The sequence below is a fragment of the Ceratotherium simum genome, chromosome 2 (assembly GCF_057802395.1).
Source record: "Ceratotherium simum simum isolate JZ-2026a chromosome 2, ASM5780239v1, whole genome shotgun sequence".
NCBI classification, from domain to species: Eukaryota; Metazoa; Chordata; class Mammalia; order Perissodactyla; family Rhinocerotidae; genus Ceratotherium; species Ceratotherium simum.
The window spans coordinates 40,814,152-40,831,636 of NC_141901.1; the positions used below are offsets into that span (position 1 = coordinate 40,814,152).

Below are 17,485 nucleotides of genomic sequence, written 5' to 3' on the forward strand. Positions count from 1 at the left end.
TGTAGTTGAGAGGACTGGTTGAGGACCTAGATGGGAGGAAGTTAGGGAAAAGGCAGAAATCAGAGATGGCTCCAGATTTCTGGCTTGAGCAACCAAGTGGATGGTGATGTCATTTACCGGAAGCGGGGGAAGCTGAGGGAGGAGCAGCTTTGGACTACTGCGGGCAGAGCCAGGGCTAAAAACTCAGGACTCCTGGTTCCAAGGCAGCACCTGTTTTCCCCATGGGGGCTGCTGGGAGAAGGCACAGAGAACGTGGGACAGAGGAAGGGGGAACATGGGGATGGATAGTGGCGGAAGCAAAGGGAACAAAATAACAGTAACAACAGCTAACAAAAGGCCAGGCACCATGCTTTATATACGTGGTTTACATACGTCTGGTTAAATTCTCACAACGTGACCTTTCTCACTTCGCCACCTCACATCTTTTTACCCCCATATCCTGCTTTATTTTCCATCATAGCCATTACCACTACCAGAAATTACGTGATCTACTTGTTTACTGTCTGCCTCACCTCCGCCACAGAATATCGGCTTCGTGAGAGTAGGGACTTTGTCTGTCTTGTTCAGTGCTGTATCCTCAGTGCCTAGGATAGTGCCTGACACAGCGATTGTTCAATATATATTTATTGGATGAAAAATTTTAACTCCTTTTTAGGTAGGTATTCTTATTATTCCCCTTCAGACCCAGGTCAGTTGGATTCAAATGTTTCCTTAGCCTGTCTCCTGAACAGTGCCTCCCAGGGACTCAGGAGGGCAGCTGGACATGAAGCCAGTCTTAAGCAGCTGGAGGGGGCTCAGGATGACCTGGGGAGCTGGTCAGACCATGGGGATGCCCAGGTGTGAGCCACCTGTGTTCTTGTCCTGAGTCAGAAATAGACTGGTAGCCTCGTTGTCTCCCATGCATTGGATGCCCCGCCAGAAAAGGGCAAGGTGGAAGCTCGAGATGACACCTGAGGAGGCAGGGCTGGGCATGGAGCCCTAGCTGAGCAGGGAAGAAACATCTGGGCCCTAGTGTCCCAGCCTGGTCTGGAGCCATCCCAGTAGCTGGCCTGGAGTGCCACCTTGTGGTCAAGGTTCAAAGACACTTTTCCTCCATCTGTCCCCTGCTCCTCAGGATCCAGGCTGGTGGCTGCCCAAGCAGCAAGCCTCCCTGGGCTCCTCTGGCACCAACTTCCAGTCATCCCTCCAATCCTCTCCCTTCAAATGAACCTCACTCATCCTTCAGGGACTCCTTCAGATGCACTTCATCCAGAAAGCCTCTCCAAACTGCTCCAGCTTCAGTGATCACTCCCTCCTTGTCCTCCAGGCATTCACTGGGTGTCACTGTTTATCTCTGGGGTCACAGGCTCTGGAGTCAGACAGATCTGGCTTTGAACACTGGACTGTCCACTTAAAAGCTGTGTGACTTGAGCAAGGTACTTAACCTTTCTGAGCTTTAGGTCCCTCATGTTAAGCAGAGATGAGAATTCCAGCCTCACAGAGTTGTGAAGAGAATTAAATGAGATCAAGTCTGTAAAGGCCAAGAAGAGAACCTGGCAATGAACAGTCACTCCGGAAATGGCAAGTCCCTTCCCACCCCTCTCTCTGACTTCCTCTTCCCTTTCCTAAAAAAGGAAGCACGATGGAACAGAAGGCACAAGAGAGTCACGGGACCTGGGTCCTCTGGGCCTCACAAGGCCATTAGATAATTGATGAAGCCATTCATTCTTGCATTCATTCATTCATTCATTCACTCAACTTCTATTCCAGCTATGACCTTCTGTACTGTGAGTATATCTTTTATATTCATCTGTGCCAGACTGTGTCTTGTGCTTCAGTATTCCCTGTTAGCGTCTAGCACAGAACCTGGCTCAGAGAGGGCAATGGAAAAATCCCTCCTCAACAATCTACCAAGGGCATGTTTACTGCCTCCCCTCCCTGCCCCAAGAGAGCACCCAGCCCTGGCTGGCACCAGGCGCCTGTCCCCTCCCTCACCCCAGCCCGAAACTAGAGCTGGCGCCACTGGGTGAGGAATCTGGGGACCAACTGTCACAGCTCAGGTATCACCCGCCTCCCGGACGCCTGGGTCTGGCCCTGAGTCCCAGAAGGGCCCTGTCAGCCAGCTGTCTTGGGGGGCCTTGGCTCCGCCCCAGCCTCTCTGAGCTGCGCTCCCTGGGGAAATCAGACGGTGCAGGGGACCTGGTAGGGGGAATGCTGGCGTGGTCCCAGGGGAGGAGCAGAGGTGTTTGTCTGTCCAGGTCCAAACCTCAGGCTAGGCCTTTAAAGCCCTTGGAGATCGAGTCCACAAGGACCCATAGTGACCTCCTCTCTCCTCCAATCTCTGCAGCTCTCCCAGTCCAGAAGACTGTTTTGCCCTCACATTGAATCCTGTTTGGCCATGTTCTCTGGGCCATGTAGGCCGGTTTCTGTGTCTCTGTGTTTCTGCTGAAGGCAGAGATCAAGTCTGCTATTTCCTTCATATGTCCTACAGAATTTTACCCAATACATTCTCATTGATTGAAATTAATGAGTTGAGTGTATTCCAGCAACAGAAAGAAAACTGGCTGCCCTCTCAGCAGGAAGGATGATGTTTAGGTGGCAAGGTGGACTTCCCATAAGGGAGAGGTATTAAGAAAAGAAAATGGAAATCTCACAGAGCATGGGAGAGAGGAGGCTCGGCTGACTAGGACAGATGGAGAAGGCATTGGAGAGGAGTAGGAGATGGAGGAGATAACCTCATGAGGGCCAGCCAGCTTGGGAGAGCAGGCTTGGTGCAGCCTCCTGTCTCTCCCTCCCTCCCTAGGGGCTCTGAGAACAGAGCAGAGGAGGGGCAGGTGTTAAGTGTGTGCCCCATCCCTTGGTTCTGGGTGAATAGGCAGTGATAACAGGTGCCCAGGTTTGCTCGGAGGAGAGAGGGGACAGAGCTCCACACACAGACAAGCACAGTCTGGGTCACCCCCCAACTCCTGTCCTCCAGCTTCCACACGAACCCTGGGCCACCCCACTCTCGACTGGGTCACCCTTCCTGCCTGGCAACCAGGCCTGTGTATACACACATGAACACACACGCAGATACTCTTGCACATAGACACACATTGCACATACAACCAACTCAAAAACTCCACAGCGTCCTCTGTTCCTCAGGCCTGAGGCCAGGAGCCTGGCCGGTGTGTGTGTGCGCGCGTGTCTGAGAGAGAGTGAGAGAGAGAAAGAGAGAGAGTGAAAGAGAGAAAGAGAGAGAGAGAGAGAGAGTTCACCTGCATTCCAGTGCTCAACAGGAATTATTTTTGGAATTATCTGCTGTTTGTTTTGGATGATCTTATTTCTGCAAGTGTAGATCTAGAACTGACTTCAAGTGACTCACAGTGGGTCAGGATCTCCTCCAGCGCCTAGCACATCCTAAGCACTCAATAGGAGGTGGTTAGCTGAATGAATTAATGAAAATTAATTAATGAAGACCACAGTCTAGCTAAAGTCAACTGCAAAGGGAGAACAACCGGAGCTGGAAAACTAACACTGACTGAACACCTAAGCGGAGCCAGGCACCGCGCTAGGGACTTGGCTTATTATTTCCATTTTAGAGATGAGGGAACCGAGACTCATTGGGAAATGCTTGCCCAAGGAGCAGAACTAAGAAGCAGCATGTTTGGCTCTGAGGCCTCCTCCTTCCTCTTACACCTTGAAGCTTCGAACATGCAATTACACTCCACACACCTTTACTGAGCATCTGCTCTGGGCAGGGGCATGTGCTGGGCACTGGGAGGCCAGGGTGGGGGACAATGACAAAGATGAGAGACACAGTCTTCTCCTCCAAGGGTCTTGAAGAGGAGAGATATGCCACTACACACCTTTGTGGTCATAAGGCAGAGAGTGAGGGGTGGGGTGCAGTGGGCACAGCTGTCTGTTTCCAAGCAAAATTGTTTAGGTAAGGCGTTTGGCCCTCATGCCTTAATTCTAGACTGAGCAGGCAGGGGGAGGGAGGAAGAGGAGGGCCCATGGACAGAAACCTAGCTTGGCCAACACAAGTCACCTCCACAAAGGAGGCCACTGGCCTCTGGGAGCGAGGCAAGGACACATCAAAACCCTCCCTGAGAACCCGGCTCCTCAAGGTGCCCACCCTCGGGCTCCTCCACCACCTTCGCACTCTGGTAGTCCCGGCGGTGGTGGATATACCCCCACAATCTGCAGGCACACACTCCCATGTGTCTGCCCACGCCACAGACCTAAGTGCTCACACACAGCCTGCCCTCTACGTGCCAGGTCCCGCTCGCCTCTCCTGCCTTGGATATCTGTCTGGAGTCGCAGCGGGACACCGAGGGTGGACACGTGGCAAAAGAACGCACCCAGGGGGCTGATTTGTCCTTGCTGGATCAGTGAGGGGGGTCCAGCAGGGACCGCAGCCTCCCCCACCCCACCCCTCAGTCTACCCCTTCCCACTCAGCAGCTGTCCCCCTCCCCGCTCGCACACACTTGTTTCTGTCCTTTGTTTTCCTCCCCAGCCAAATCCCCAAGGCTTCTTTGGTCATTAACCTCCCGCTTTAATTAGCTTAGTGGGGAGGAAAGTGGAAGCAGGGCAAATTCAGGGGTGGGTGTCTAGGGGGACAGGAAGGCTCAGACCAACTGGAGACAAAAATGCCTGGCACACAATCAGTCCTGTGCAACTGTTGGCTATTTCTATTAATGTGAAAACCAGTTCCCTGGTCCACAGAGCAGGAACCTTACCCCAACGAGAGCCCCACGGTCCCGAGTACCACAGTTCCCCCAATCCAGGTTCCTGGGGCAGAAGGAAAGGGAACGAGAGTAGGGAACAGCCCACTCCCACAGGGCCTTGTCTCTCCAATTCTTCCTCTCCTGCTCTTGCTTGGTGGCGGTAGCGCCCAATCCCACAATAAGGTTTGTTGTTAATCTTATGTTAAATCCATGATCCAGGGGGGACCCTTCCCCAACTCTGGGGCCTTCTGGGGTTCCTCAGTCATGGCTCCCCTTCCCTGATCTTCTGCCTAGCAAAGGAGCAAGAGCCAACCCCCAACCCCTCCTGAGATCCTCCACCTTGGCTCCCACCCTCCCATTGGTGTGCACATTTCTTCTTTCCAAGAATCAATTTAGGGAACTGGGCTTCGCAGTTCAGCCCTCAAGGCCTCATAGTGCCAGGTCTATGAGGTCATCTCATCTGTTCCCCTGCCTCCAAGCAGGACGTTACCTCACAAACTAGCTCAGATTTTTGGTTTCCAAGGCACTCCAGAAAAGGACAGCTTACCACTGTAGCTCACCCACCCATTCGTATAAAACTCTTTTTGGGAAGTTCTTCTTAAAGTCTGATCTCAAGCCCTCAAGCTGCAGTGCTATCCTTTCTCCTCTTGGGAAAGACCCAGGCATAAAAAGGGTGACAAAAAATAAATGCTGAAGATATGGGCTAAGGGGAGAAGAAAAGATTGCATTACACTCCAACTTCCCCAAACTCCCCCTACAAGTACCCAACTGTCCATTTCATGCCTTAAAAACTTATTTTTACTTTCACCCAATTTCCAGAGTCAAAGAAGCTGAATTAATGGGTTTCCAATGGGGGAGACATGGGCAAGGCAAAGTGGAATGATGATGGAGGTTAAGGAACAGTTCACCTCCAAGCTGTATGCATGGCCCAGGCCTGAAGGAAGTCTGGGTCCTCAGTCGATCCCGTGTCTCCTCCCTCCTGTCGCACTCAAAGCTCATGGCTCTCACCCGAAACTGTTAAGTCACATCATGCCTTTAAGACTTCCCCTGCCTCCTCGCTCTCTGCCCCCCACTTCTCTCCTCTCCCTCCACTCCCTCATCCTCCTCACCTCATCACTCCACAGCCCTCCCAGCTCCCCTCCGCTGATCAGAAGGACGTGAACTAACTCACCTCCCAGTCGGTGCCTCTCAGATCTCCGAGACTGGGGGGCGGGAGGGGATGAGGGGGGATGGCTTGCCGCTTGAGGATGAGAGGACCCCGTCTTTTGCCAGGGGGTCCCACCCTCCAGCCCGGCACCGCATTCTGGTCCCCACAGCGCGCAGAGCCGGGTTCTCCCCGCATCGCGGTTGCGGGCTTTGTCTGCTTTGCGGAGAACCTCTCCCCGCGGCCCCGAGCCGGGATCGACTCTGGAAGAGCGGGAGGGGGAGAGCGGAGAGGGAGCGCAGCAGGGAGGGGGAAGAGGGTAAAGACAGAGAAAGCCGCAGTGACCCAGCCGGGACTGCTCCCCGCCCTCTCGCCCCCCCTCATTATCATAAGAAAGAGGGACCCAAGACTGGCCGGGATCCGGAGAGAGCCCGTCTTGGGAGGGGGGCGCGCTCCATTAGCCTTTTTTCAATCCCTTCCTTTTCTGTACACTGATTCCTCTCCCGTGCCCGCGCCTTGGAAAAATTAGGGACCTCGACTTCCATCCCACCCCCAGCTTTGCCTCCGAGCCGTTGTTAAAGACCGAAGGCACATCACTATCCTCCTCGGGTCAAGGAATTCGTCCCCGCGCCCCCGAGGGCGGGAAACTACAACTCCCGGCATGCCCCGGGCGCCCCCGGCGCGCCCCCCTCCCGTCAGTTCCATGCTGCTCCATCCAGTTCATTTAAAACAAAAGAGTTTGAGCGCTGGAAGGGGCTGGGCTCTATTGGGGGCCACTGAGCGCCGCTCCTGGACTGGGGCTCGGTACGGGAGCCTAACGGGGGCGTCTGGACGGCGGGGTCTAGAGACTCCCGGGTCCGAGGCGGGAGGGGTGGGGGCAGAGATCCCGCAGCCCCCCGCCCCCCGTCAGCCCCGGAGAGGAGAGGAGATCTGCCTTCTGGGTTTTGCTTCTCTTTCCCCCCACCCCCACCCTGGGGGCTGGGGCGAGGGGAGTCGGGTTACAGGGTGTTTGGGGAGGGGGGCTTAGGGGGAGGGTCTATCTTTCTATCTCGCTTTCTTCCCCCCTCCCCAGTTCTTTGTTCCCCCTCCCCACACACCCCCCTCCTCTCCTCTCCCCTCCCCTCCTCTCTCCTCTTTTCCCTTCCACCACCTCTCTCTCTCTCCCTCTCTCTCTCTCCCCCAGCTTTTGTTTCGCCATGCCTAGTCTAGTGGTATCTGGAATAATGGAAAGAAATGGGGGCTTTGGAGAACTAGGATGTTTCGGGGGAAGCGCTAAGGACCGAGGGCTGCTGGAAGACGAGCGCGCCCTTCAGCTGGCTCTCGATCAACTCTGCCTCCTGGGTTTGGGGGAGCCCCCCGCCCCCACGGCGGGCGAGGACGGGGGAGGTGGGGGGGGCGGCGCCCCCGCGCCGCCGGCCGCCCCCCCGCAGCCGGCCCCGCCGCCGCCGCCCGCGGCGCCCCCGGCCGCCCCGACGGCGGCCCCCGCGGCGCAGACGCCCCAGCCCCCCACCGCCCCCAAAGGGACCAGCGATGCCAAGCTCTGCGCTCTCTACAAAGAGGCCGAGCTGCGCCTAAAGGGCAGCAGCAACACCACCGAGTGTGTACCCGTGCCCACCTCCGAGCACGTGGCCGAGATCGTGGGCAGGCAAGGTAAGCGGGCGCCCGGACCGCGGAGAGGGACTGGAGTAGGGGGCACCCCATCCTAGCGCGGAAAGTTCATTTCCTCTCTCCTTGCCTGCCTCTGGCTCGGTCCCTTCCCCACAAAGGGGGACCCGCCCCCTACCCTGATTTCCAAGTGCCACAAAGTTCCCTGCTACCCCCAGTCGGGACTGTCCTCCAGATCTTTCCTCCCCCAGGGCTCTGCCCTTAGACAAAGAAATATCCTCTCATAGAGAGAGGGAAAAGGGAGGGGGAATCGGTCTCCCAATCCAGGGAGGCTGTCCGGAGGGGGTGTCCACTCCCAGACGGAAAAACTGGTGGAATGTGCAAAGAGTTACTCAGAAGCCCCTACTCTGATATCTGAGAGTGGGTTGGGGAGGGGGCACCCCTGGGACCTTCAGCCACCTGGAGTTACAGACTTGGAGGGAGACCTGGCCCGGGAAGCCAGATTATCTGTCTCTTTGTTGGGCTAAGTGTAGGAATGGAAGGGGGTGTGGCTCATGGGAGGGTCCCAGCCAGGGGGAGAGGTGGGGAGGGGGCTGCTGGGAGGAGGGAGTCCTGTGGTCACCCACACACCAAAGTTGAACGGTCTGTGAGGTTTTGGAAGCGGTGCCTCCAACGAAGTGCCACGTCCTGGTGTGGACCTCTCCTCCTCCCTCTCAAGCTTTTGTTCTGGGCTGGCCATGGCCAGGGGCCAGAGGCCTGGAGAGGGGGTCTCTGGTCCTGAGAGAGTAGGACAGAGTGGGGGGGGGGTCATGCTGGGGGGTAAGAAACCTTTACCTGGAGGTTTGGTGGAGGGTGTGTGTCTGTCTGGATGTGTTGTTGGGTGAGGGGGTGTAGAATTAATCCAGTGTAGTATGTCTGATACCACACCCTCCTCCGTTCCAGCATCTCTGGGCGAGTGAGGGTGGGAGTGTTGGTGAGGGTCCAGACTGAGCAGAGGGGGTCTTGGGGACCCTTCCCTCTCCTGGTTTCCCAAAGGGGAGTGTGTGGGGGGTGGGATTTGGCAATTGCAAGGGGGCTGGGCTGGGGAGGTGTTGGGTGGGGGAGGAGCAGGGGAGGAGCTGTCCCACCGTGGGGAACAATAGAGGAGCTGCATTCCGGCTGGGAGTGAGGGAGGAGGCCGGCTGCTGGCAGGGGAAGAGGGGAGGCAAGCCAGGGGGCCCCTTACTCCACATCCCACCTCATCTACCCGGAGTGCTGGGGGTTGGGGGGATTTTGCAGGGAGATCCAGAATGGAGGAGGGGAAGATGCCACTCCCCTGCACAGCCCTCATCCCCCTGGGGCACTCCATCTCTTGAGATTTCTGGTTTAAAAAGTTGGATTTCCTCTTGTTGCCAGAAACTAGGGACCCAGAGCCCTGGAATTGGGTGGGGACACTGATATCTTTTCTTGGATGTGGTGGTGATCTTGGGAGGCCCCAGAATTTCATGGAGTCATTCTTTCCTCTTCTGCCTCCGCATCAGATGGGCCTGTCTCTCATAAAAGTAGGGGGATTTCTCCTATTCAGAGAAGATAAACCGCCCCCTCATTCCTTAAGTCTATGGAAGTACTCCCTCTTGTCTAACCTCCCTCCTCCTGCTGCAGTGTCAGTGCTCCTCTATTTGACCTCCAGGAAGGTGAAGCCCAGTGGGTCTTCCCTTCAAAAGATGCTTCTTCAGAGTTTTGAAACCCAGGCTGAGGTCCACCATCAGTTCTGCACCTCCGGGCCTCTAGCTTTTCTCCTTCCTCTTATGCCTGAGCTGTCCTCCTCACCCCAGCCCCAACCCCCAAAGACACCTAGCTCTCACTTAAATTTATGGACCCAAAACTTAGTGCCAGAACCCAGGTGCCTATCAGATGCCATGTGAGCAGAAGTTGTAGGCAAGAGGACTTCACTGTTCCTCAACCCTCCATGCCTCACAAATGGAACAATCATTTACTGACAGTAAAGCAGCAGGGATGTGGGTTTGACAACAGGTAGGACTTCTCAACTGCCAAGAGGTCTGAAGACAAAAAGGGAGGAGCAAATTCTCCTTCCTGAGGTATCTTGAAGGTGAGGAGAGCTGCCCTCAACCCACTCTATCCTCCCACCTGCAAATCTGGTAGAGTTGGAGAAGAAGCCATCTGGAGTGGAGGAAGGAGAGGGAAAAAATGAGCTCACCTCAGGCCTGTGGTTGGACGGTTGGGGCAGAGTCAGAAAACTAGGACTACTGGCGTTGGTTTTGGGGGGGGATAGGTAGTGTGGTGGGGGAGTGAGAAGGGGAATGGTGAGTATGTACCTGGAGAGGGGTGTGAACGTGTCTGGTTGTGAATGGGGGCAAAAGTAGTGGGCGTGTATAGGAATGTGCTGTTTGTGTGCTGGGGATGATGGGGATGGAAGAGTGGGAAGTGTGAAAGGTTGAAACGCAGGGAATCCGTGTGTGTTTTTGTATGTGTGTGTGAAAGTGTATATTAGGCTTGCACCACAAGTATTGTTTAGGTAAAGGCACACAGTGCCTCACAGCTCTTAGGTCCGTGTGTGCGCGTGCGCACACACACACATGTGGCATGTGTGCTTTGAGAAAGCGTGTGAGTCTCTGAGGCTCTGTGAAGCTCGGGGCAGGGAGAGGGAATGTGGGAAAAGAGGAGAGAGGCTTGTCCAGTCAGCCATTGAGGTCTGCAACCTTTAGTGATGGTATGGCCATCCCAGCCTCCCTCACTCTTCTCTTTCCCCTTCTCTCTCTTTGTTTCTCTTTGTCTCGGCTTTCTTCTTTCTCTTCCTGCCTCTCTCCCCAACCTCCCAGCTTTAACCCACTCCTACTTCAAAGCAGGAGTATAGGTCCAGAATACCTTCCCCCTCAGCCCTGCTCAGCCCCAGCCCACGTCAGCTCTCCTGCCCCCAGGGGGACAGGGTGGCAGGAGTGTCCATAAGGTCTGGTGCTGTCCCTCACAGGTCATTATCTTTAACTTCATACTCCTCCTTTCTCCCTTGAAACTCTGATTCTCAGACCCTTCCCAGTCTCCCACCTCCACTAGTTGCTGCAAACTTGCTATGAATTTGGGACCCACTGAGAGACACTAATGGGCGGAAGGCACGGGGGCGTGGATCATAGAGCAGATGGGGGTCAGGGGTCCCTGAGTAGATTGGAGGACACTTGTAGTGAATGGAGGTCAAGTGAGGAGTGGATTGTGGAGTCACTGAGTGCCTTGGGGTTCTGTGGGAAGATCATGGTCAGTGACAGATTGGCAGGGGTGATTAAGTGATTTGGAAGTTTGTGAGTAGCCAAGAATCAGTAGAGAAATTGAAGGAACAGCACATGGTTGGGGAGGAGTTCATGAGTAGATTTGAGGTTAGCAGCTTGTCTGGGAGGGTCAGTGATTATTTCTGGGCTTCAAGGAGTAAATGAATTTGGAGGGCTCTGAATGGAATTCGAGGGAACGTTGGTACATTTTGACATCTGTGGTTGATAGAGATGTTGGGTATATCTGAGATACATGAGTGGATTGTTCAAGTCAGGGTATATTGGGGGGCGGGGTTCAAAGGGTAGACTGAGGGGTTCTTGGGGGGCTGGGTATCTGAGTAAGGATCAGGAGCTTATTGGTCTCAGCACAAACCTTCTTGCCCTGTGAGTTTCTTTTTCTCTCTTCCTCCCCACCCTATCCCAGGCTGCAAGATTAAGGCTCTGAGGGCCAAGACCAACACTTACATCAAGACGCCTGTGCGAGGCGAAGAGCCAGTGTTCATGGTGACCGGGCGGCGGGAGGACGTAGCCACAGCCCGACGGGAAATCATCTCAGCAGCCGAGCACTTCTCCATGATCCGCGCCTCCCGCAACAAGTCGGGCGCCGCCTTTGGCGTGGCGCCTGCTCTTCCCGGCCAGGTGACCATTCGTGTGCGAGTGCCCTACCGCGTAGTGGGGCTGGTGGTGGGCCCCAAGGGGGCAACCATCAAGCGCATCCAGCAGCAGACCAACACGTACATTATCACGCCAAGCCGCGACCGCGACCCGGTGTTCGAGATCACGGGTGCCCCGGGCAACGTGGAGCGTGCGCGCGAGGAGATCGAGACGCACATCGCGGTGCGCACAGGCAAGATCCTCGAATACAACAATGAAAACGACTTCCTGGCGGGGAGCCCCGACGCCGCGCTCGATAGCCGCTACTCGGAGGCCTGGCGGGTGCATCCGCCGGGCTGCAAGCCCCTCTCCACCTTCCGGCAGAACAGCCTGGGCTGCATCGGCGAGTGCGGAGTGGACTCTGGGTTTGAGGCCCCGCGCCTGGGCGAGCAGGGTGGGGACTTTGGCTACGGCGGCTACCTGTTTCCGGGCTATGGCGTGGGCAAGCAGGACGTGTACTACGGTGTGGCTGAGACTAGCCCCCCGCTCTGGGCGGGCCAGGAGAACGCCACGCCCACCTCGGTGCTCTTCTCCTCCGCCTCCTCCTCCTCCTCCTCTTCCGCCAAGGCCCGCGCCGGTCCGCCGGGAGCGCACCGCTCTCCTGCCGCCTCCGCAGGCCCCGAGCTGGCAGGACTCCCGAGACGCCCGCCGGGAGAGCCCCTCCAGGGTTTCTCTAAACTTGGCGGGGGTGGCCTGCGGAGCCCCGGCGGCGGGCGGGATTGCATGGTGTGCTTCGAGAGTGAGGTGACTGCCGCCCTCGTGCCCTGCGGACACAACCTGTTCTGCATGGAGTGTGCAGTACGCATCTGCGAGAGGACGGACCCGGAGTGTCCCGTCTGCCACATCACAGCCACGCAAGCCATCCGAATATTCTCCTAAGTCCCCTGCCCCATGCCTCCTGGGGCCACTCCCCAGGGGCCCGCCCTGGAGCTGTTTTCCACTGGGGCCTTTTGGAAATCAGTGATTTGAGGGGCAAGGTGCTTAGAGATACTCGCTCGTTGGGGAGGGGGAGGGGAGGCGGTGGTGGCTGGAGGGTAGGCTACTGTCAGAGCCTCTGGTCACCCTGTCCTGGAAAGGTTGGGAGGGGACCAGACCAGAAATTTTACTAGAGTTACAACTCTGATACCTCAACACACCCTTCAATCTGGAAGCAGCTAAGAGAAACTTTTGTTTTGCCAGAGGAGGCCGCTAAGGCATCCTGACCCCTCTGTCCACTACCCCTTCCTCTGTGAAGGAGATGAGGAAAAGGAGAGGGGGAATTACCATCTGTATCTAGAGGCACTCTTTCCAATGTGCAAGCCCTCTGGTCCTGACCTCCAACCTCCTAATATGTCCCTTTCGACCCTCCACCTCCGTATCCTGTTTGGGAATCTGTTCCTGGGTTTCTAACGGTATAAGGGGGTTGGGGCCCTTTGGGAAGTCTGCATAGATTTTCTTGGGGGAAGGGGAGAAGCGTGTCAATCAGTAAAGGGCTCAGAACTCATCTGTCCCCGCAAAGCTGGGCTAGGGGAACCTGGACAGGGTGCTCCTCTCTGCCCCTCCAGCTTTCCCTGTGCTTCCTCCCCCCCCTTTCCTCCTTTGGGTTCTCCTTTCTCCTTTGCTCTTTCCCCAGCTCTTTTCTTTGCTTCCCCTTGGTAGTGTCACCCCCAGCCCTGTCTTGCTCTTTCTCTTTCTTCCCTTCTTCCCGCTCCTTCCTGCCCCTTCCAGCCCAGCTTTGGGGACACCATCCCCCTGGGGAGAAGTAGGGGGAAGAACATTTTGATGGTTCCCCCTGATTCCTCTTCTGGCATCTGGAGGCCCTCTCTCCCACTCCCCCAAAGAAACACCTCAAATTCTTGATGGAATGTATCCCCATTCTCAGAGAAAATTTGAGGAGGGGACTAATACTGGGGTACATAAAGGGTCAAACCTCCACCTTTATCATCTTTGGGCATTACATTTAGGGAGCAGTTCTTGGGCTGAGTTTTCTGGCACTGGGAAGGGAGAGCCAAGGCAGTGTGTTTGCTGTTTCAAGGAGCAGGAAGGGGCCTGAGGCAGAGGAGAGGCTGCTGGAGGGAAGGGATGCTCCTCCTCCCCTGCAGTGCCCCACCCTCTGCACCCCTCTCTAGACCTGACCCGAACCCTTATTAGCACCCTTATTAGCGAGCAAATCATGAAGTCTCTGTCCCATTCAATGTGGTTGGGGAGAGAAGCCAAGTCTTCAGAGAGGGGTCAGTCCAGGCCCAAGCAGGACTGGGGTGTAGCAGGGCCTGTTCCGAGAATCATGTATTGTACAGGCCTTGTATCCCCTTTGCTGCTTCCCTGCTGCTCCCTTGGGGCTGCCACCAGCCTCCCACCCTCCTGGTTCCGCTGGCCGGGCCAGGAGAGGATGGGAAATGGGAGTCCCTGGGGGTCCCAGGAGATTCTTGTATATAGTGGGGTGGGACTGTTGTAAGTGATCTCTGAGCACTTAAGCTCAGGAGTCCCATTCTTCCTGGATGGAGAGGGGGTGCAGGGATGGGGGTACAGAGGGGATTTCCTCCTCTCCTTCCTCCTGTTGTGAATTAACTCACCTCTCCTCAGCCTTCCCCTCCAGACCACCAGCCAGGGATGGGGGAGGAAGGAGGTCACAGCCAGGAAAGCTGGCTGGTGACAACTTCCCTCCTTCCCGCCAATGTGAGCCATCCTGAAATGTCTGTACAATAGAAACCAAACCAAATGGGCACCCTCGGTTGCCGAGGGAGGGTGGGGGGGGGGTGGGAAGATGGGATGTCTGTCTGTCGATCCCCCTCCCCCTCTCCACTCCTTACCCACAAAGGCAGAAGACTGTTATGCTAGGGGGCTCGGAATATTCAATCCCACCCTTACTGATTGAGCCAAACCTAGAAACAAACGCAAAACACACGTGAGAGACAAAATAGAGGAGAGAAAGAGCGCGAGAGGGAGCGAGATAGGCGACCAACACAGAGGAGAGAAAACAAAAATAGCAAAAAAAAGAAAAAAAAAAAGCAGTTCTTTATAATTTAATATTCTATTTTAATAAAGGCGTTTATTACCATATAAATGTAGCAAAGAACCTGGGCTAATATGAAAAAAAAAAGACTTTTTATTAGGTAATTTATTATATGAAAAGGATATTTTATTTTATGATAAAGTGATCCTTAAAAAAAATAAAAAAACTTTAGAAGGTTTAGAATATATGTAGGGAGAGAAGAAGAAAAAAATACATTTGTATTCAGAGTTAAATCTTAAAAAAAGTGTTTTTAATATATGTTCGGGTTTACGTTCCTTTTTTCCCCCACTTTTTTTCGGGAAGGAATGTCATTTGCTTTTCGGAGGGGAGCATCCTGGGATGGATGGTGGAGACAGGGGCTAGGGGAACCTGGTCCCTCTGGGGCCCTGCAAGTAGATCGGATTTCACTCCATGGGCACCCCCTCCCCTCTCCCCCTCCCCCTCGGGGGAGCCGGCAGAGCCAAACAAAGAAAGGGATTAACAAGAAAGGAAGAAGCAGTAGGATTGAGGACTGAGGATCCTGGGGTGCCCCCGCTTCCCCTGCCCTGTCCCAGGGGCCAGTGAGGAGGGGAAGTCCAGAACTGAGGCCTAGCAGGCCTACGGGAACCCTCAGAGAGGTGTGAGATTTAAGAGAAATAGTTTTGTTTTTTTTTTTTTAACCAAAAATGAGAGAGAGAGAAGACAAAGTAAGAAACCGAGGGGTTTAAAAGAAAAGAATACTACAAAATAATAATTATTAATAATAATAATAATAATTCAAATTTATTTCATATAATCCTAGAGAAAAAGAGAAAGAATTACTAGTTACTTAGTAGACGATATTCAGATAGCTTAAAGTTTAGTAGCATTGAGGGCCTTTGGGTCCAGTAGAATGTATAAAAGTCGTACCGAAAAGGAAAATAAAGGAGGGAGTGGCTGAGTCCACCCTGAGGCGCCCCATCTTCAGATAGCGGGGTGGGAGCAGGCTGCTAGTTAAGGTTGGGAGCTTCCAGTCTGCTGGGGTTGATTCGGAGAATCCTTGGATTTTTAAATTGTAGGACAAATAGATGAAGGGCTGAGTTCCTAGGGTCTTGGAAAGGATGGGCATTGATCATTTCAACCAGATGGAGGCTGGGCTGGGGACAGCAGAGGAGGGTGAGCACATTTGCCTGCATCCCAGTACCTGGGGGCCTGGCCATCCTGTCCATCCCTCTGTCTCTGTTGGGCAGCCCTTACTCCCTCCAAAGTGATATGTCCTCTCTTGGGGCTCTCTGGGAGGATGGAGACCGCCCTGCTCCAACCCTCCTGAGCCAACTTCTTCCAGGCCTAACTGAGGAAGTCCTTCTTGAAGCGTAACCTCAGTCCACTTCACTACAGGATGATTCAAGAGCCTGGTAGGTCATTCCACAAATCGACGCACACGCACACACTTTGTACCTTCTCAGAGCTTCAAGGGGACTGAGGAGGTATGTCCCCCATCCCTGTTCCCACCCAATATTCCACTTAGCTTTTGGCCTCTGTGGCAGCAGTAGGAGTAACAATAATCTTTGTCCTTGAAAGCTGCGCAGTGCTTTACAGATTTGTAGAGTGCTTTATTGTCTCGTAGAAGTTATATTCCAAGAAGGACTTCCCACCCACTGGGGTGGAGTGAAGATACTCCTTGAAGGCCTGGGAGAATGGGGTCCCCAAGGGTACAAAGGCAGGGGAGGGCGGCAGGGACTTTGGGTGACCCCGACCCTAACCCTCTGCCCCAGTCCACCTCCATCTGTAAGTATTCAGGTAGGGGTCATCCCGTGTGTCCTGGCCTGGGGCACATCACCTTCCCCACAGGAAATGGGGGAGCTTGGCTTTTGCATGTGAGAAATCAATGAATTTTTTAAGCACTTGCCTTCTATCAACCCCAGCTTGCAATCAGGTCAGGTCCCTCCCCCTATCCAAGGGGGCGCATATGCCCCTTGGCTCTCCTTTAGACAAGAGGAGCCTGCTCATGACACCAATGACTCTGTCATGCCCCTCCCTGGCCCTAGACCCCAAACACATCTCCCTCTCCCCGATTTACTCTTCTCGCCCCACCTAGGGACAGATTTCCCCCTGCTCTTTTTGTCCTAGAAACCCCGCTAGTTTGGGAAGGTAGCGTCTGGGGTGGGGAGGGCGTCCCCTTCCCCACTCGAGGGTGCGGGTGGGGTAGGGTGGGTTGGGGGAGACAGCCCTGGGGCAGGGGAGATGGTCTCTCCACTGTAGAAAGTAGAGTAGGATTGTGGTCAGACTTAATTTGAGGCATCTAGTGAAGACACGTACAAATCCACCACGGAAAAATATTTCAAAAGCAGAATAAAGGCGGGAAACAAAACAGACCCATGAATAATCAAGTCAAAGTGATGTTGCACAAAATTCAGAGAAACCAAGAAGGGGGAGGGTTAATGTATTAAATGTGCTATTAAGAACTTAATTTTATTAAAAGTATTATTACTTAAGGCTCTGGCTTCTTTGCATATGGGTCTGAACCACCTTGGGGTGAGTGGGAGAGACCGCTGTGGGTTTTCTCTAGTGTCATTCTGAGTGCTCCTGCTCAACTTGCAGGAAGTGGATGGCTCCTGTCCACCTTCACAGCTCCCTCCTGGAGTCTCCAGGCGCTCAATGCCCCCTCTTATCTCCCCACTTACTGCCTTCTGTTCCTTGGGGTGTAGTCAGACCTCCTTCCACCCTGCCCTGCAGAACAGGAGAAGGCGAGGCAGGGTGACCGAGCCCCTGCCTGGACAGCCAGCTCCTGGGCTTGATGGAGAAGGGGCAGAGGGCTGGGAGACAGACCCTTCCCATTCATCCCCACCAGATTCAATCTGTCCCTACTCCACACCCACTCTTCTTTGGGGTCAGGCAGAAAACTGGATGGAAGACTTGGGCCTTCCACCTCCCAGGCTTAACCCCCTTCCCCAGAACACACAGACAGGGCTGGCCCTGACTCCCCCTTCTCTCTAGCATCCCCCCCTGCCTCCTCCCCTCACCCTTGGCATTGGAGTGACCTCAGTTCTTGGCACCAGGGCCTTGGGCACCAGATGGTGCCCGCCGATGGTTTCCTTTGTCTCGCCTTCCAGATACCCCCTCTCCACCATGCTGCCCTCCCTCCCCCACCTGCCCTGGGGGTTGGCAGAGGGAAGGGCGGGCACC

General features: G+C 54.8%; 2 protein-coding genes across 2 annotated transcripts in view; one reads left to right on the plus strand and one right to left on the minus strand.

Moving 5' to 3' along the window:
- The window catches only part of LMNA (lamin A/C), a 42,678-nt gene extending 36,608 nt beyond the window's left edge, over nt 1-6,070 (minus strand). Inside the window, exon 1 of the mRNA XM_004436196.3 lies at nt 5,861-6,070. The gene's annotated coding sequence lies outside the window, so the exon portion shown is untranslated. The remainder of the gene's footprint in view (nt 1-5,860) is intronic.
- A 503-nt stretch (nt 6,071-6,573) lies between these two features.
- On the plus strand, nt 6,574-16,499 carry MEX3A (mex-3 RNA binding family member A). Its single transcript, XM_087441906.1, has 2 exons — nt 6,574-7,483; nt 11,120-16,499. Exons 1-2 carry the CDS (start codon nt 7,030-7,032, stop codon nt 12,226-12,228), a joined length of 1,563 nt encoding a protein of 520 aa, XP_087298032.1. The 5' UTR covers nt 6,574-7,029; the 3' UTR covers nt 12,229-16,499.
- The last annotated feature ends 986 nt before the right edge of the window (nt 16,500-17,485 follow it).

Excerpts from the sequence above, each read along its gene's own strand:
- MEX3A (XM_087441906.1), top strand. The coding sequence starts at position 7,030 with ATGCCTAGTCTAGTGGTATCTGGAATAATGGAAAGAAATGGGGGCTTT. Across the intron at positions 7,484-11,119 it reads CGAGATCGTGGGCAGGCAAG|GCTGCAAGATTAAGGCTCTG; the intron begins GTAAGCGGGCGC and ends ACCCTATCCCAG.